Genomic DNA, 20,243 nt, shown 5'->3' with positions numbered 1-20,243 from the left:
GCCAGGATAATGGGTGGTGTTGTTTGAATACAGTGTGTTTATATGTGTGTGTGGGGGGGGTATATTTGTATATATGAAAAATACAGTTTTATATAAAAATAAAGTAAAATATACTCATTATAGAGTATTAGAAATTCTTAGTAGAAAATACAGTAATGTATGGTGGATTAAAACTGCAGACCTTTTGGTTAGCAGCCACGCTCTTAACCACTGCACCACCAGGGCTCTGTGTAGAAATTAGAATATAAAAAATTTTTCCTTGTAGTCCCACTGTTCTGACTACTGCTAACCCAAAACTAGATTAACCAGGTTTGTGTCCTGGGCCTATTGCCTACCACTTACTAGCCCTATGGGCTTGAACAATTTACTTGACCTCTCTGTGCCTCAGTTTCCTTATCTAAAAATGGGCATGATAATAGTACCTATTTCACAAGTGTGTCATGAGAATTAAGCAGGTTAACAAGTGGTACAGACCGAGCACTTAATGCCTGGTCGCTATTGGCAGCAGCTTCACTGTTCTTAAAATTAGCGGCATCAACTGAATGGATCTGCCATGACACACTTCACCAGTCCCCTACCGGTGGATGTTTGAGTTGCTTCCAGATTCTCTTTACTGCAATAAGCGAACAACGAGTGCCTTTCTACGTGGCGCTTTATCTGAATTTTGTATTATTTCATTCGAAAAGTTATGAAAATCAGAATTACTGGGTCGAAAAATGAACTTTGTTGAGGTTCTGGAGACATCTGGCCCCAAGCTTTTGGGAGTGACTTAGTAGGTGCTGTTCTCTGCTTCCCCAGGGGCCCCTTTCTGGTAGCCATGGGCCGCTCCTGGCACCCAGAAGAGTTCAACTGTGCCTACTGCAAGACCTCCCTGGCGGACGTGTGCTTCGTGGAAGAGCAGAGCAGTGTCTACTGCGAGCGGTGTTACGAGCAGTTCTTTGCCCCACTGTGTGCCAAGTGCAACACCAAAATCATGGGGGTAAGTGGGCAGCATCCCTCTCCTCAGACCCTCTTCTTTTCCCCAGTCCTCACCACCTCCCCACAAGATTATAGAGCCAAGAAGTTGCTGCCAACGGGGAGAACGCAATTCCATTTCTATCCTAGAACAGAGTTGGTTTGCCGCCATTGAACTAGGGAGCAAGTGAACTTGAGGTGAGAGTGATTACGGGTGCCTGGCTCTACATCTTGAAGTGGTGATGGAGCTTCTGCAAAGCCAGCTATCACCTCATAGTCTGGCCTCACCACACCTGCAGGTGGCCTTGACGCTCAGATAAGAGGCAGTAGTTCCCTCCCAGGTTTGATCCAGGGTTAGGCACGACAGCTTGTATAAGCAGCATGTAGAACCTGGCACCTGGCATGACTGGATGAGTAGGAACCCCCTCCTCACCTGCCCCAGGCCTTTCCTCTGTGGGTCCAAGGCCCGCTCCCTGGGCTTTCCTGGCCTGTTCCCCGTGGGATGTTCTCGTGGTGGCCGAGGCTGGGTGGGCTGTCAAGGCCAGCTCCGTCTCTCCCAGGGCCTTTCTGTCCTGAAGTAAGGCTCTTCCCTGCAGGAGGTGATGCATGCCCTGAGACAGACCTGGCACACCACCTGCTTCGTCTGTGCTGCCTGCAAGAAGCCGTTTGGGAACAGCCTCTTCCACATGGAGGATGGGGAGCCCTATTGCGAGAAAGGTGGGGCCACTGCCACGACGAGGCAAGCAGTCTGGGGGCTGCAAGACGGGCGTGGGGACTCTTGCCTGTCTCCACTCACATTTGAGCAGCAGGGGCTCCATTTCTGGGAGATGGGACTTTTTTTTTTTTTAATGGCAGAACGGTGCTAATGTTACACAAATGAATTTAGTGAGGACTCCTCCTGCCCACTGGGCTTCGACGTTCACAAGGCGGGGTCCCTAACTTACTTTTACACACTCAGGCTCTCTGCTCCCTTCCCTGCACCAAGTGTGTGGGCCAGAAGTTGGCACCTTATGGCCACTGTGGGAGCCCCTCAGATTATTCTCATTTGGAGACCATGAGGTCTGGTGCGCACAAACCTCAGCTCTGTACTTTGCCCTGGGTTCGAGACCTGGCCCTGCCCCGGGCCAGCTTAGAAACCATGAGTGAGTTACCGCACTGCGCTGAGCCTCACTTTCCTCATCTGTACAAAGGGAAAAATCATACCTGCCTTAGACAGTGGTCGTGAGGATCAGACCAGAGGAGTTGTGTAAAGGAGCAGTGAATAAATGAGACAGCCTTCCCCTGCTTTGATGATATCTACCAGGCTGTTAGTTTCCTTCAGATTCCTGTAATCTCCCTGTCTGAATGCAAAATTATTCTGTAACCTAAAATGCTATATGTTATTTTAAAATTTGGAGTGAGTTATCCTAAATTCAGGAGACAAAGGCCTCTGTTAGAGAGCTGGGAGTACCAGCGAACTAGCCATTCACTCACTCACTCATTTATCCGTAGCCTGTCTCTTTTGAAAAGGGTTTGAGGCAGGTTCCAACAAAGGTAATATAGACACCAAGGTTAAAACAACAGAACTAGAGAATCAGCACCAAGTAGAAGAGGGAAAGGCAAACATGCTGATTATCAAAAATAATAGACTTGCAGCAACTGGGTGTGGTTGGGTAGCAAATGTGACTGCAAACTTCCTGGCAGCCGGTGCAAAAAAAACACAAAGTTTACTTTAAAATCAGAAAGGAGAAAGCATTCCAGTTCCTCAAGGGAAAAAACAAAACAAAACTTAAAAAAGTTATAAATGTACAATACTGTAAATTATAAAAGACACTTCTTGGGGTCTTCTATACTGGTGAATTCTCTTTCCAGCTCAGTCACTCTGTACCTCAGTTTCCATATCTGTAAGGGGGAGAAGATAACATCTGTTTTTCCCTCCTTCTGGGCACATGGTGATGGTTGGTAATTTATATACATGCTGTTTGTGGCTGCTGTTAGTTGTCAACTCAGGCGACCCTATGTGTGCAGAGTAAAACTGCCCCACAGGGTTTTTCAAGGCTGTGGCCTTTTCAGAAGCCGATCTCTAGGCATATATTCCAAAGCACATTTGGGTAGGTTCGAACAGCCAACGTTTTGGTTAGTAGTCAAGGGCTTAACCATTTGCAAGGACTCCTTAAGTGCTGTTAGGTCAATCAACTTAAAGCATTGTAACTTTGATAATTTGTAATAAGCCACAATTTGTGTCTGAGACTGGCAAAATGATAGATTTCTATTATCACCATTGCTCTTCTCCATAGCAACCCCCCAAAAAGATTTTCAGAAATGATATTTTGAGTAAGACGAGTCAGGAAGGGCACAGGTACTGCTTGAAGGATGACCTAGTGTTGAGAGAAGACAGTAAGGAAAGAATTTAGCCTCAGACCCAGTTGTCCTTGAGACACCCGGACCTGAATCTGGATGGGCCGCACTTCCAGGCTGTGTGATCAGGGTGCTTACCCTTTCAGAGTCTCTGTTTCCTCATCTATATAACCTCCTTCAGAGGGCCGTTGTGGGGCTTGACTGAGATGCTGCATGCAAAGCTCTTGGCAAAGCACCTGCCTGTGGCCTTTGCTGTTGTCATGAGCTGCTGGGTAGTCAGCCCCCAACATATGGTGACCCCATGTGTTACTGCTCCTTAGGGTTTTCTCGGCAAATGGACAGTAAGTATGAGTAGTCCCTAAAATGGCTCCAGGAAGTCCATAGCTCTCCATGAAGCTCAGTGTAAAAACCACTTAAGTAATGGGAGTCGTTGAAATATTTTAAACAAGGAAGTAACAAAAACCAAATTGTATTTTAGAAAGAGCACTTAACATGTTTGTTGAATGTAGTAAAGAATGATACTCTTATGAACAAGGTAAAAAAAGGAGGGCTGGGTGAACCAATAGTTAGGTAAAGTTAAACCTGGTGTGCTAACATGCCCTAGAATTGATAAAATATATCAGAATCAGCCTGGAGGGAGGTCCCCAATGTCTTACCATGGGTGCTGTCCTTGGCTCTGACCTTGTCACCAACTTAAGAAGACACAGGAGGCTTGTCAGAGCAGCAGACTGAGCCAGCCTTGGAGGACTGGTAGGATCTAGACTGAGAAAGCCTTCAGTGGGTTGCAAGGATGAGCGGACACTTGGGTGTATGATACCCCTCCCACGTGTGCCTGCATTTAAGCAGTTTCCAGGCCGAGTTGGGCATCACAGTCACCTCCCACAGTCACCTGGAGTTTTAAAGATTATAAGAAAAGATTATAGAGAAAATAAATTCCAGGCCTATCCCAGACCTACAGAAGCAGAATCGCCCACCCGGGTGATCCTGATATTTAGTTACGTTTAGGACTCAGCAGTGTTTCTCGAAGTGTAGTCCCAGAACGAGCAGCATCAGCATCACCTGGAAGCTTGTTAGAAATGCACCTTCTCAGGCCCTACCCTGGATCTGCTGAAATCAGATACTCCTGGAATTGGGCCCGGCAATCTGTGTTTCAACAAGCCCTCCAGGTGACTAATGTTTAAGAGCCGCTGCTCCAGAAAATCACTAAGCCCTTTTCAACACAGAGCATCTGTGGTTTGATGCAGTAAAATCCACTCAATGCAAGAGCATTAATTCAAGTTGGCGCATGGGAGAGTTAGTCAAAGAAAATTTTAAAAACTTAATGGGAGAAATAGAGGAGCTCTGGAGGCACAGTGGTTGAAGCGCTCAGCTGCTAACCAAAAGGTCAGCGGTTCGAACCCGCCAGCCACTCCACAGGAGAAAGATGTGGCTGCCTGCTTCCGTAGTAAAGATTTACAGCCTTGGAAACCCTATGGGGCAGTTCTGCTCTGTCCCATGCTGCCGCTGTGAGTTGGAATTGACTCAGTGGCAATGGGTTTGGATATTTTTGGGTTTTTTGGTAATGGGAGAAATAAAGGAAGAAGTAAATAAATGAGGAGCTAGTTATGCTCCTGGTGAGAAAGGCCCATGCACAGACTTAGTTCAATGCCAGTTATGGTCTTCCTGTATAGAGGGAATGGAGAACGCACCTGGCTTTTTTCTCTTAATGTGCTGGGGTCAGACCTGTGCTACAAATTTTAAGACAAAGTGGCAATTCTCTAGATACACACAGAATCAAGGAAAACCCAACAGTAGACGAGACTAGACATTCTAAAAACAGATTGAAGCCATTCTAAGAGCTTAACCTGTGAAAAATAATAGGTTATACAATAGAACCCCCATGTGTCTGTCAGTTTCGTACTGTGGGGGCTTGCATGTTGCTGTGACACTGGAAGCTATGCCACTGGTATTCAGATACCGGCAGGGTCATCCATGGAGGACAGGTTTCAGCTGAGCTTCCAGACTAAGGCTAGGAAGAAGGACCCGGCAGTCTAGTTCTGAAAAGCATTAGCCAGTGAAAACCTTATGAGTAGGAGCGGAATATTGTCTGTTATAGTGCTGGAAGGTGAGCGCCCCCCCAGGTTGGAAGGCACTGAAAAGATGACTGGGGAAGAGCTGCCTCCTCAAAGTAGAGTCGACCTTAATGACGTGGACACAGTGGCTGTGACAATGAGTTCAAGCATAATGATTGTAAGATGGCTCAGGACCGGGCAGTGTTTCGTTCTGTTGTGTGTAGGGTCGCTGTGAGTCGGAACTGACTCGATGGCACCTAACAACAACGTAACAACATGCAGTAGAGGGAACCACTATTTAATAAGGTTGTTGAACAAGTTCTTCATTTGTCCATCTCTCATTTCATTTTTCGATCTACCGTTTACCCACCAAATTTGTGTTGAGCATGTATTCTGTGCTAGTCTCTGTGAGAGGTGCTGAGGGTAGAGATGAGGATGACAGAAGCCTGCGAAACCTCCAGCAAAGCCACCCTGGTGTGATATGCTGACACAGAAATGGGCAGTCGAGATGTTGGGTGAATGAATGGGGAGAGTGGGAAGCCCAGGGGGAGCCGTCAGGAAGTCCATCTCATTTCTTTTGGTGGAGGCTGGGAGGTGAGAACTTTGCAGAAAGAAGGCCTGGCCCAAAGGATTGCTAAGATTCAAGTAGAGGCAGCTGGAAGGGCTCTCCAAGCCCAGGGCCTGGTTTATACAGAGGTGTGCAGCTGTATGAGAGAGTCCAGGGCAACTGGGGAGCTGAGAGCAATGGAAGCTGAGTCAGAAGTGGGGTGTGTGTCTTGCCGTCACGGGGAGAAGGGTTAGCCCATAGCCATGCCGCTCACTCACACTCAGAAGTTCCTACAGAGCAGAGTGAACCATAAACCTGCCGCAACTTCCTAAAGGAAGCAGAACACTGTTTTCTTAACTCTGACAAGACAATATATTTCCACCTATTTGAAGACATTAAGTATACTGTCAGAGACAAGATTGATGGCCTGGGGTATATAAGAGCATTTGCATGATAAACTATAATTACATACAAAAGGAAAAAACGTCTGCACATAGGTATCACTGGTTAAAGTGCAACCGCAGATAGATAAGGGACTGGAGGAAGCCTGAAGTCCTGGAGCAGGATGGACTTTGGAGTTCATCAGACCTGGTTCTGCCTCTTACTTCTGGATGGAACCTCTCCAGCCAGTTTCCTCATTTTCAAAAGGGGAAAAATGCCTATTCACGGAGCTGCTCTGAGGATTAAACCAGAAAATACAGAAAAAGCAGTGATACTGGATTGGTACATAAGTAGGCACTCAGACAGATCATGGTCCCCTTCCCTCTTTTCATCACGTATAATGACACTCAAAATAAGAGCAGTGTTTTTGAGCCTGCTAAGTACTTCGTACATTATCTCACTTAATCCTTACAGCAACCCCAGGAGTTAGGTACTATAACCATTCCCATTATATAGATGAGAAAATTGACGCACTGCGAAGTTTGGCAACATATCCAAGGTTTGGACGGTTCCTCAGTAGAGCTGGGATTTGAGCCCAGTTCTTTCTTTCTTCAGAGCCCTAATTTATAACCACCCTGGCAGGCACACTGCTTCTCAGCACACGGTCTAGACGTGAAGCAGTCATACTACCCATGAGGAGATTCCAACAAGAAATCACTATGAAAAGAAGCCAACTATGGCAGAGTTGTGAGGAGACAAGCACCGTTGTGGCGGGGGGAAGGAGGAGTCTTCGTAAAGGGGAGCAGCTCTTAGAAAGAAATCTGGAAGAGTGCTACAGTAAGTGTGGTGGAGCTGCTGCCCTGTGACTGAGAGAGGACAGTCCCGTGGGGAGGAGCACAGGCCCTGGCCCCTAAGGCAGGTCCTTCACCTTGGATAGCCTCAGTTTCCTCATCTGCCAGAAAACAAAACTGAAGATGATAGTTGATATTGGAGGTAATTTCGTGAAGTTTATTCACTGATTTACTGATCAACTGATGGATCCATTCACTCATTTATTCTGTACATCTGTGTTGGGTACTGACCGTGTGCAAGGCATTGTGCCAGGAGTATAAAGAAAAACTAAGACATGGTCCTTGATATTGAGTTGGTAAATAATGCCATCTGTGGGAAAATGATCGGTAAACTGTAAAGTATTATGTAAGTACTGTTGCATATTATTGCCTCCATGGTGGGGCGGTACAGTACATGTCCCAGGAAAGCAGCTCAGGTATTGCTCATAGTTGTGAAAATTTAGTATCGACACAGATGCCCAGTGACAGGAGAATGGCCAAGCAAGGAGTATTCTGTAACTCTGAAAAATGTTAGGGCCCTCTTTCTTCCAGAAGGAGCGTAGCTGTTTCGAAATGCGTCTGGGCTATAAGAGGTGGCAGAGGCAGCAGAGAAAAGTCACCCTGCAGAAAGTTAATGACAATTCCAGAGTGTTTGTAAACCAGACCAGCACAAAGTGGTGACTAATCCCGAGTCTGCACAACGTCAGTGCCAACTGGTGGAAAAAGAAAAATTCCATTATTCAACAGAGTATTTTGTCTGCAAGATGACACAGCACCAATTTGATTTGGGGGGTTGTTGTGGCATTAAGGAGATGAAGCTGGGATGCTTCCTCCGCCTGCCTGGATGGTTGGTCCTCACTCTTCCTTTTATTTCAGACTACGTCAATCTATTCAGCACCAAGTGTCACGGCTGTGATTTCCCTGTGGAGGCTGGTGACAAGTTTATTGAAGCCCTTGGACATACCTGGCATGACACTTGCTTCATTTGCGCAGTATGTGTTCGAGCCTGGGATTTTGACTCTCCTGAGAATGGGGCAGCAGGGACCAAGTGGGGGCCAGAGGACCAACCCTCCACATCCCTCTCAACTCTGGCAGTCTGATACCCTGATATATTTTCTTTACTAATTTTTTAAATTTACTTTCGTTGTTGAAGATATGCACAGCAAAAAATACACCAATTCAACTTTCTACATGTATAACTCAATGACACGGATTACGGTCTTTGAGTTGTGTAACCATTCTCATCCCCTTTTTCTGAGTTGTTCTTCCCTCGTTAACATAAATTCACTACTCCCTTAGGTACCTATCTCATCTTTCCAGTTGCTGTTGTGGGTTTGATCCCATATGGATAGATCTTAAAAGAATATAATACTCAAGGCAGACATTTTTTACTGGTATTAAGAAGACTTCAGGGGATATTTTTGGTTTGAGGTTTAAAGATTATCTTAAGGCAGTAGTGTCAGGGGTTCATGCAGCCTCATGGCTCCAGAAAATCTGGATTCCATGAGCATTTGAAATTCTGTTCTACTTTTTTCCCCTTTTGATCAGGATTCTTCTATGGAATCTCTGCTCACCATGTTTAGTAATGGCAGCGGGGAATCATCTTCTGGTCTCATGGCCAAGGAGGCAGTTGTTCACGGAGGTGGTTAGCCACACATTCCATATTCTCCTCCTGTTCCTAACTCTCCTTCTTCCTCTATTACTCCAAGCAAATGGAGACCAACTGTTGTGCCTTGAATGGCCGCTTGTAAGGTTGTAAGACCCCAGGCACTGCGGAACGAACTAGGAGGTGGAACAGAAGCACTGAACACGTAATTAGGCCACTTAACTGGGATGTCCCACAAAACTATGACCCTAAACCTCCAAACCAAGGAACCAGATCCCATGAGGTGTTTGTGCATAAGCAGCCTCAGCAGCTGCTCTTTTTTTTTTTGGTCATTGTTGTATACTCTGATTTTTTTAAAAACTAGTAAATATCATGAGGCCTTGTTTCTATCACAGTAGGACAAAATTTGCTGGTAGTAATTATTTGTAAACCCATGAGGCTTTGTTACTCTCAGTTTCATTAAGGACAATAGAGTGTCCCGGGATCCAGCAAACCAGCAGTTGTCTCAGCAGCGATGGTCTCAACAGGCAGGAGCAGTGAAAGATGCTTGGATTTAAAAGAGGGGCGGTTGTTAAATGTTGGCTTCATATATGATAAAGTGATTTGAGGGTTTCCCCCAAATTTTCACCATGAAAACAATATTGGAGTCTATCGACTGATCCTATGAAAAGCCGAGGTAAGGTTCCTCTTGCTAAAACCTTTAGAAAGCAAGACCAGGCATCCTTTCATTTTCCTAAGTGGCCCTGTTTCCTGATACACAGCTGCTAGGAGATAAGCTTTAGATTAATGATTAACCTCATGCAACTTACTTCTGCTGAAGAGCCAAGTCATTTTTAGCATAAGATTGACATTTTCCTTCCGAGGGCTTTGGGTGGGGGAGGGGACATAATTGTGAGCTTAGTGACATGTAGATTCCACATTAGAGGTAGGCAGTGGTCATCCCTGATCAAGCCCTATAACGGGAGGTGCTGCCAGTAAATCCTGGGAATGTCGGAAATACTCTGGTGGTTTTAAACTCGAGTAATTGTCGATAGACTTGTGACTTAAGACAACCCTAAGGCTTAAAGTTTAACACACTTCAGGTTCCACATTTCACGTGAGGGCGTGCTTGTGGCCTGCACCGTATTCACTGGGTTTGATCGATTCTCTAGTTGCCTTTAAGGGCCTCCCCTCCAAAGAGGGTCAACTGTCTAAATATACTTGCTCTAGGGTTGTCCCCTGCAGAACCTTAGGTCAGAGAGGCACAGCACAGGGCCTCTGAGCCTTACATTTAAGCCATGGCGCCTGCAAACCTGCTTACCAGAAGGACCCCAGAGATGTGGGAGAGGTGCAGGGAAGACAGTGGCACAGGTCAACTGCTCTCTGAGGGCAGGCTGATGAGAGGTCTGTATCCCATGGAGAGGGGACCACGGCCAGGATGAGCATGGGTCTGCTTCCTCCAGCCTGCTGTATTTAGGTGAGAGTCACTGTAGCACGAGTCCTAGAGAAAGACCAGAAGAAGCAGTAAATGTTGAGATGGTTCAGGCTCACATTACAAATAAGTTCCAGAGAATTAAGTCCAGTCAGGCATTAGAGATCCAAAGGAGCTGGCCAGCACCTGCCTTTGAAGGATTGGAGAATCAACATGGAGAAGCATTGGGTCTTCTCCCAAGCTGCTCTGTGCATGCTCACAGCCCTGTTACGGTATACCAAAGTGTAACGTGGTTTTAATCTTCAAAAAGCAGTCTTTTGTTTGGAAGACTTTGAGGGATTGTCTTCTTTCTGTCACTTTATATTCTCACATCACTGTTAATGAGCATTATTATCCTATAATAAATTTAAAAAATAGAAAGGAGAATCAGGACTAGCTCTCCCAGCTGATACACTCTTTAACCATCATTTCTTTCTCTGGATAGCAAATACTTTAGATAATTCGATTTACCAAATATTCCTTGAGTTTGGGGAATACAAGCGTATCCCAGAACAAGTCTCTGCCTTCAAGGAATTTACAGGCTTAATAGGAAAACAAAGCTAACATACACAAGCAATTAAAGAACAGAACAAGACAATAACCTTGAAGTCCAAAGCTTATAAAATGAAGACTGGGAGGCTGAAAAGGGTAGTGAGGGTCAGGTTGGGGGTTAAGCTCCTGTGTGGCTTTGGTACTTGGGTTGCATTGAAAAGAATTTCAGTCCTACCTCAGTGAAGGAAAGATGTCTTTCCGGCCCCTCTTCTCCTCTAAGTCTAATTGGTTTCTAGTCTTTCCTCACTGGTGTGGGTATCAGGAAGGGTGGGCAGTGGTGTAAATTTGAGGTAGTCTTAGAGGCCTATTTTATTGCCTTGTCCTCTGCTGGGACTGTGGTCAGCACTGTCTGTGGCCACCACTTCCCCATAGCCAGGTCCTGATGCCGCCTGACCACAGAGCCTGGGGGTCGGGTCACCCCTGCTGTGCCTCTGTACTGAGTAACCGAAGGCCTCCTCTACCACGAAGCCACCTTGCCTGCCGTCTGCAATCTCCTGACCCAAGACACTGAACAAAACCTCCCTATTCAGACCCCTGCCCTCAGCCCCATCTTACCAGTGAGCCACCTCTGAGGCTGTGTACCTTCTTCACTCCTCAGTCTTCAGTCCCCTGACACTCTCCCCAGCCTGCCTCACCCTGAAGTTCTCACAGGCAACCAGCACAGCCCCCGACCAGGCAGGGTCTCCCTGCCAGAGCCCCAGATGTTCACAGGCAGCTCCTTGCCTGCTCACTCCAGAGCTGCCTTTCTCTTTCCCCTGAAACCTGCTGTCACTAGTTAGCTCTTAGGTGTTGCCGTCTTGAACTTGTCTCCAGAATTTGATGCCAACACCAGCACCTTGAAGCTAGTACCAAGTCTGGTTACACTCAGCATCACTGCATCCACCTGGAAGTTTTCAGGGACTTTTTCAGGTCGTTGGCTTCCAGGGCCCACTGGCAGCCCTGTATGATTGCATGTGTATAACCTCCCAGCTGGGCCATCAGGGCCTTGGACATGGGGCCACCATGATGTCCCTTTCCTTCTGACCTGTCTTGGAATGGACATGTGCTCACTGACCAGGCTCAGTGCAGATGGGTGATTTCCCAATCCCCATGCCTACCTGAATATGGGAACTCAACTTGCACTTCTTCTGATGCCAGTGTCCTGGATGCAGCCTCCAGTTCTGTCTCACCAGTAGCACTCCTCAGTGCCCTCTCCGAGGCTGAGGCTGTGCCAACCAGTGTGACTTCCCAACAGACTCTGACAGATCAGCATAGTATCCCCACAGGGTGCAGCCTCCATATTAGTAGTCCAGAGGACCCAGAGGGCTACCCCTGGACAGATCCTAACCAACCAGTTGCCATGGAGATGATTCTGACTCTTGGAGACCCCATGGGTGTCAGAGTAGAACTGTGCTCTGTAGGGTTTCCAATAGCTGATTTTTCTGAAGTAGATTGCCAGGTCTTTCTTCCAAGGCATCTCAGGGTGGACTTGAACCTCCTACCTTTCGGTTAGCAGCCAAGGGTGTTAACTGTTAACGCTACCCGAGGGCACCATAAATCCCTAAACTCCGAACAATTTAAATACATTATATATTAAATTAAATAACTAATAATTAAACACCCATACTCTCTGCTGTTGGGTGTGGGGGAAATTAGCATGGAATTAGGCATGGATTCAGCAACATAACTTAGTCTGTGATTTAAGCAAGACCCTTGGGCTCTCTGAACCTCAGCCTTTCAGTTGTAAAGTGGAGAAAAGTCATACCCATCCCATAAGGTTTCTGTGAGAGTTACGTGAGATCTTGTGTACAGAGTGTCCAGTGCACTGCCTGAGCCATGGGGGCCTCAGCAAATGTTAATCAGTTCCTTTCTTTCTGTGAGCTGATCCATCCTCAAACAGAACTCATACGTTGTCATCATAAACAGTTGTTAGGTGACATTGAGTCGGCTGTGACTCAAAGTGGCCTTATGTAAAACAGAATGAAACATTGCCTGGTCCTACGCCGTCCTCACAGTAGTAGGTATGTGTGAGCCCATTGTTGGAGCCACTGTGTCAGTGCATCTCACTGAGGATCTTCCTGTTTTTTGCTGACCCTCTACCAAGCGCGATGTACTTCTCCAGCAATTGGTCCCCCCAATAATATGCTTCTAGGGAACGTTCTAGCGGTACTTCTTCCAAAAAAGATTTGTTCATGCTTCTGGCAGTCCATTGTATATTCAGTATTCATCATCAACACCATAATTCAGATGCATCAATTCTTCTCTGGTCTTCTTTTTTTCATTGTCCAGCTTTCACATGCATATGAGGCAACTGAAGATACCATGGCTTGGATCAGGCACACCTTAGTCATCAAAGTGGCATCTTTGCTTTTAAGGATTTTAAAGAAGTCTTTTGCAGCAGATTTGCCCAATCCAATACGTTGTTCGATTTCTTGACTGTTGCTTCCACGAGCGTTGATTGTTGATCCAAGTAAAGTGAAATCCTTGACAACTTCAATATTTTTCCATTTTATAATGATATTACTTACTGGTCCATTTGTAAGGATTCTTGCTTTCTCTATGTTGAGGTATAACCCATACTGAAGGCCATAGACAGTTGGAATATAATTTTTTTCTTCATGCATTTCCCTGCATATGCTTTTTCCTTTCTCATTTTTTTATTGTGTTGAAATATATATAACATAAAATATGCCATTTTAAGTGTACAACCTGCATACACTTTTCCATATTTATCTTTTTTCATGGTAGCATTATATTCCATTGGAAAACTGCACCATAAAAATTTACTTAATCATCTCTCTATTGAGAGAAAGCTCAGTTGTTTTTAGTTTTTATTCACACATACGTTGCTTTCTTGGCCTGTTGAATTATTTCTGCAGATAATATTCTCAGAGTGGCGTTACAGGGTGACAGGGTGGGTACATCTTTATGGTTGCCACATCCCCCATTCATGATGTTCATAGAAGTACACACGGAGCCCTGGTTCCCTTTTGGGATTACCAGCTTTTGATTGATTACTCCCCCCCCACACATAAACACTTTTTGCGATAGCATAAAGTCATGTAAGTTTAAAAATAAATAATAAATGAATAAATAAAAAATAGTAAAGTATTTTGCTAGATTAGTAGGTGTCTAGTTCAAATGTACCCAGAGGTGCCTCAGAAGAAAGGCCTGGAGATCTGAAAAAGCACTACAGAGCACAGTTCTACTGTGACACACATGGAGGCACCAGGAGTCGGGATCAACTTGATAGCAATTGAAAAAAAAAGTAGTATCTCACAGAGGTTTTCATTTATTTTTCTTTAATTATTAGTAAGGATAGTCTTTTCGAATGTGCTCACTAGTTTACTAGTGGTATTTCTTTAGGTGTTAATCATCTCTGTATCAGCTTGTGAACATGTATTGATTCCTTAAAAATTTTTGAACAGCATCAATTGGTTGTCTTCATCATGTGTATTTTCTCCATTCCATTGAATTCCTTTTCATTTTAGTTTTATTCCATCTTCCTCTTCAGAAGTCTTTATTTTTATATAGTTGAACCCATCTACTGTGTCCCAGTCATTGAGAACTCATCATGGGGAGAAGCAGGCGGTCGCTCCTTCAGGACGACTGAAGCCCTCTCACCCCTCCTCCCATGCTGTCCTTCGCTTAGCCGAGGGCTGCACAGTCCAGTCTCATGTCAATCTGTTCTCGCCCAGGTCTGCCACGTGAATCTGGAAGGGCAGCCATTCTACTCCAAGAAGGACAAGCCCCTGTGCAAGAAGCACGCGCACGCCATCAACGTGTAGGGCCCGGGCGTCTGCTGCCAACAAGGCCTGGGAGCTGCTCCTGCTGCTGGCAACAAAGGATTCCTGGAGGCTGATGTTTCTTTTGGGGGGAAAACGGGGAAGGCAGGAAGTGATTGAGCCCTTTTGAAGTATAATTTTAGTCCTTTCTTCTGTACACAGATCATGTATTTGCATAGTTCAGACTAGAAGCCAAATGAAGATTCTAAACCAAGCTAGTAATTAATCCAAGACTAGAATTGTGCTTCAAATGCTTAGGACAGAATTCTAAGAACTCAAAAGTGAAAAACAACTAACTTTCCCAAAGCAATACACTTCCCCAAGGTCACCAGGGTAGTGACAGAGCTCAGCCCATCAGTGAACCCAAGGTACAGAGAATCTGAAGCAACAACCAAGAGAAGTGCCAAACCATGCTTGCTGCAGGGTATTTTTAGAGCCAGAGCTGAGAGCTTGTTAGCTAAGGCCGACTGGGCTTTCCTCACCAAAAAAGGAAGTGTTACTCCATTACTCTGCATCGGTCTCTAGGCCCTCAAGTGGACAGACTTGCAGTGTTCTATAGGGAGCCTGGACATCCAAAGAGAATTTAGGACTGAGACCATGAACTGCTGTCTTCTGGGAGACACAGGGTGATCAGGAGGGCTGTGAAAGGACTCTGGCTTACATTGCAGACTGCCGAGAAAGGACGGGCCCTTCAGTTGCCCCCGACAGTTTGAAGCACCCAATGTGCTCACAAGGCTTAGCTCCTTTTTTTTTTTTCTTTAACATGTACAATTCAGTGACATTGATTATTACATTCTTCAGGTTGTGCAACCATTCTCACCCTCCTTTTCTGAGTTGTTCCCTCCATTAACATAAATTCACTACTCCCTAAAGTTCCTGTCTCATCTTTCAAGTTGCTGTCGTCAATTTGATCCCACATAAAAAAAAAAAAAAATAGATCTTAAAAGAGCATAATGCTGAAGGCAGACATGCTTTGCTAGTTAAATATTGTTTGGTTTTAAGAAGACTTTAGGGGATATTTTTAGTTTCAAGGTTTAAAGGTTATTTTAGGGCAATAGTTTCAGGAGTTTTTCCGGCCTCCATGGCTGCAGAAAGTCTGGATTCTATGAGAATTTGAAATCCTGTTCTGCATTTTCCCCCTTTTGATCAGGATTCTGCTACAGAATTTTTGATCAAAATGTTCAGTAGTGGTAGGCTTAGCTCCTTTTTGAACTGCAGTGGGAAAGTGGAATTGGGTTTTTCCCGTTTTGCTTTGTAGTGTGTGAGAAAAGGAGATTTTAAAAAGACTCTGGGTTGTGCTTAGCCTTTGTTTTTGCTTTAAGAGATTCATTAACCTGAGTTTCCAGTTTTGTGCATGGATTTCATCCCCCATCTTGAGACTGCTCACTTAGGAGTCTTCCTCAGCACCTCTCCCTCCTCCGCCCCCCAGCAGACTTGGTGGCCTGTGGAAAAGGAGAGACACTATGTGAAACAGAAGGCAGAGGGGCTGAGAACAGGCCCACACACTGGGTTGGGAAGAGGAGCCTTACTTCCTACCTGTCAGTAAGCGGATGGGCCGGCAGGAACCCCTCCACCTCAGCTTTGCATCCTTCTCATGGGTTCCTTTAAACACAGCACACCTATTATGTACAATTGTATTGACTGCTGGAAGGAAAAGAGGGACTGATACATACTCATTTGCTATTTTGGGCCAATATATTGAAAATGGATTAGCTGTGTTGATCTAGCAGGTGTTTAAGTATTATTGAAGTAGACTTGGATCTTTGAACTTCTTTATAATATTAGTGATAATTTCTGAGTTAGGTAAGCATTTTAAAGCTGTGTGGTGATAAAGACAGAAGCTTGATTTCTGAGGTTGAACGTGGCGTCATTCCTTTGCCTTTGAGGAGGCACTCCTGTTAGGCTCCTTGAAACTGGCGTTAAAGCAGGCGGTTTGAGTGGATGTTTCTCACGCAAGCACAATACCTTGGCATCAGTCCAACTCACTGCTACTCTCTCCTTGCGCCTGTTTTGGATTTTCTCTTTGCATGTTTGAATTGTTATCTGGGAATACAGTAGAATTCTTTTTCTTCTGAGGATTGAGGCTTCCAGATGGCTACCAGAAGTAGACCGTGTCGGCTTCTCCCTCAGCTAGCTGAGTTCCTAGCAGAAGGCCTGTGTTGTCTCCAAGGGTGATATCACCATCCTCCCTCAGGGAGCACAGGTAGGGACCCAACGTGTTCTCATCACAGGGCCCTTCTCTACCTTTGGTGCAGTGAGAAAGTGAATACAAAGCACCAGGCAGAGTAAAACCTGCTGGGAGTGCCTGGAGATTCTTCAGGAGTTGCATACAAGTACCTTGGAGCATTCTGTTATTTTTGGAATGTTCAATATACAGAAACAAGGAGGTTGCTGACTTGGCAAAAAGGTTCTAAACAGGTATTCTCAAGAAAAAAAAACAAACTTATTATCAGGAACTGATCTCAAAGAAAGAGAAAACAGTTCCTTAGAGCTAAGTTTCCAAATCTCTTTTTAAAGGTTTACACACACACACATCAGTTCTCTCAAAGGAGAACCTCACATAGTGGTTGACTGAAATCAGTTTTTCTACATCCAGAGATAGTATAGGTTCTGGGGGACTTTTTATTTAACAAAACAAACAAAAACATTTTAAAGGTAGCAAGAAAAGGAGGTAGTTTTTGGGTGTGATTCCCTAGTCACAAGTCTTGCCTAGTGTTGGGATGAAGGTTGTATCTATCTCAAGTTAACATCATCAGTGTCCTACGACACCAAACACTTTAATAGTTCATGGTGAGGACTAGCTTTGGATCTACAATTCTCATTTCCCCATTGTTGACATTTATTTAACATTTATAAACATTAACTTTTTGCAACTGAGTGACTTGTATCTACCGTGTTTGTGTTAGGAATCTAGCTTTTATAATGTTAACTTTTCAACCCAGGTACTCTTGCTTTGGGATATTTTTTCTCTTTTTTTTAAGATTTCAGAAAATGGAATATAGTGTGTTAGCGGTGTGTACAAAAATATTTTGCATGTTTTTGGGTTTGTTTTATTTTTGGGCCGTGTGACTTGTACTTTTTAGCAAAATAAAACCAAAAAAAGAATGTTCAAATACAGATTTTTCTGTGTAAAGTTTTTTCACGTGACATCACAAGGTTACTTTTACATGGCCATAAATAAAAGTTTGAGACAAACAAAATGTCCTGTTGAGAAGAAGCACTGCCCACTGGCTCTCATGGCTGTGTGCTCAACAGCAGTTTCACTGCCTTGTTAAACAGACAAGGATCAATTAATAATCCAGATGTTTTGCATACAGGATAAATTACCAGGTAAATAGTAAACTGAAGACCAAATCTTGCCTTGTATTATTGGAAAGGTTTACCTATTTCGATACCTGGTGGATAAAAGGAGCCCTGGTGGCACAGTGCTTAAGTGCTCAACTGCTAACCGAAAGGTTGGCGGAACACACCGGCCACCCAGCGGGAGAAAGATGTTGCAGTCTGCTCCTGTAAAGACTACCTTGGAAACCAAGTGGGGCAGTTCTACTCTGTCATATAGGGTTGCTGTGAATGAAAGTCGACTTGACTGCAGTGGGTTCATGGTGATCAAATATTTCAGATTTACTTACTTTCTGCTCTAAATGCCTTCATTTCTAGAAAAGTTGCTATATTTTCTCCCATATCTTTATCCCCCCCCCTCCGCCTCCAGGTTTTCAATAGACTTTATTTTTTAGAAGAGTTTTAGGTGTGGGGGATAATTGTGTAGAAAGTACAGTGTTCCCATGTGCACCCTTCCTCCCACACAACTGTTTCCTATTGTTAACTCCTGCATTCCCATGGTACATTCGTTACAACTGAGGAACTGATACCGATATTAACTGAAGTCCGTAGTTTACATTAGGGTTGCCTCTCTGTTGTCCAGTTCTATGGCTTTTGACAGATGCATATGTCATGTGTCCACCATTAGTGTATCATACAGAAGTTTCATTTCCCTAATCCTCCTATATCTTTTGTTTTTAAATAAGCTGAGAGAAAAACTTCTTACTGCATAAAAACAATTTTTTTTTTTTTTTAAATAAGATCCTTCTGAGGGTACTATGCTGTAAAAATGGCATGGAGGCAGCGTCCAACCTCCTCCAACCTCACAAGGCGAAAGAGAGTCAAGATCAACAGCCCAAGGCTGATTCCTATGAGGCAGAGGTCAGACTTGCCTTCTTGTCTCCACCATCTTTAACCGGTTCTGACACCAACCATCCCTCACACAGCACTCTCTATTTCTCTGCTGGGTTTGGTAATTCATTAAAATGGCCACACGGAACCCACAGACAATACTCAAAATTATGAGGTTTATTAGGGAAGCAACAGGTTACAATTCAGGTTCAGGAACACTCAGAATACAGTTCTTCCATCAGAACAGCCCCTTCCCAGGCAGGTCGCAGGCTGGCAAGTATTACAAAGCTCTTTTAGCCCTGCCAATAAATGTCCAGAGGCACCCCACTCCGCCAGTAAGCCTCAGACCAAAGGCACTCAGCTTTCTCACTCTGTGGGCCCGGAGGCCCAGTGCACCATCTCCTACCGGTTTCTCCTGTCTTGTTTCTCTGCCACCGCTTCTCACTGTCTTCAATGTTAACAGCTCTCTCTCTCTCTCTGTGTCTCTCAGTCTCCTGCTTCCAGGAGCTTCTCAGTGCAGCAATCAAAGGACACACTCCACTCTTGGCTCTCTTTCCTCGGTGGTGGTGGGATCCTTCCTTTCCCTCCTGTGGGATGGCTCATTTCAAGCCCAGCGGGATGGTAAAACTGACCAATTCCCTTGGCGGGCCACAACTACCCTATTTGCACAGTCCCACCGAATCATCTGGGCAAGAGTTGCAAGACCATGAAGAGAAAGGCCACACAAAAGCATTCCATCATAATGCATGTGCTTAATAAAACCAATACGCTCTTTTTCCAGGCCTGAGGTTTCCAGTAAGAAGCCCTGGTGGTGCCGTAGTTAAGCTCTTGGCTGCTCACTGAAAGGTTGGCAGTTCTAACCCAAGAGCCACTCCGCAGGAGAAAGATGTGGCCGTCTGCTTCCATAAGGACTACATACAGCCTTGGGAACCTGAGTACCCTTGGCAGTACTGCTCTGTCCTACAGAGACACTATGAGTCAGAATCAACTTGATGGCAATGGGAATTTCTACACACTACTTAAAAAAAGGGAAAACTTTCATAACGTATTTGATTTTTAAGCACTTGGATCATGTTTTGAAAGAGGAGTCCTTTCTGTACGGTGGTTAAGAGCTCAGCTGCTAACTAAAAGGTCAGCAGTGCGAATCCACTGGACATTCCTTGGAAACCCTCTGGGACAGTTCTACTCTGTCCTATAGGGTTGCTATGAGTTGAACTCTACAGCATCAGGTTTGGTTTTGGTTAACGCACTTACAAGTAGAAGTAAAATCTATTTTAGTACTTTTTAAAGCTACAGCAATTTTTTAATAGGCAATGGAGAAAAAAGGCTCATGGAGTCATAGAATTTTTTTTTTTATTGTTGTAAAAATATATACAACACAACATTTTCTGATTCAATATTCTTCAGATGTAGAATTTACTGATATCAATTACATTAATAAGGTTGTGCCACCATCATCATTGCCAAATCTCACATCAGCATAAACAGAGTCACTACTTGCTGCAGAATAAGAGAATTTAAAGTTGGAAGGAATCTAAGAGATTATCTGGCCATTTTCCTGGGAACTGAGGCCCAGGAAGGGGAAGTGGCTTCCCTAGCAT

General features: G+C 44.7%; 1 protein-coding gene and 1 long non-coding RNA gene across 5 annotated transcripts in view; one reads left to right on the top strand and one right to left on the bottom strand.

Moving 5' to 3' along the window:
* LDB3 (LIM domain binding 3) overlaps window positions 1-17,833 on the top strand; it is a 67,686-nt gene extending 49,853 nt beyond the window's left edge. For all 3 annotated transcript variants that reach the window (XM_064290306.1, XM_064290305.1, XM_064290304.1), the window contains exons 10-13: window positions 799-979; window positions 1,551-1,671; window positions 7,977-8,092; window positions 14,386-17,833. In XM_064290306.1, the coding sequence (XP_064146376.1) occupies window positions 799-979; window positions 1,551-1,671; window positions 7,977-8,092; window positions 14,386-14,475 (508 nt within the window). In that variant the 3' untranslated portion in view covers window positions 14,476-17,833. The remainder of the gene's footprint in view (window positions 1-798; window positions 980-1,550; window positions 1,672-7,976; window positions 8,093-14,385) is intronic.
* LOC135232272 (uncharacterized) overlaps window positions 5,184-20,243 on the bottom strand; it is a 54,787-nt gene continuing 39,727 nt past the window's right edge. For both annotated transcript variants that reach the window (XR_010322799.1, XR_010322798.1), the window contains 2 exons: window positions 10,007-10,186; window positions 5,184-7,813 (listed from right to left, as the gene is read on the bottom strand). This is a non-coding gene — a long non-coding RNA (uncharacterized LOC135232272). The remainder of the gene's footprint in view (window positions 7,814-10,006; window positions 10,187-20,243) is intronic.

This window comes from Loxodonta africana, chromosome 8, assembly GCF_030014295.1.
Source record: "Loxodonta africana isolate mLoxAfr1 chromosome 8, mLoxAfr1.hap2, whole genome shotgun sequence".
NCBI classification, from domain to species: domain Eukaryota; kingdom Metazoa; phylum Chordata; class Mammalia; order Proboscidea; family Elephantidae; genus Loxodonta; species Loxodonta africana.
The sequence above is the reverse complement of the archived record's forward strand: the minus strand, read 5'-3'. Positions and strand labels throughout refer to the sequence as shown.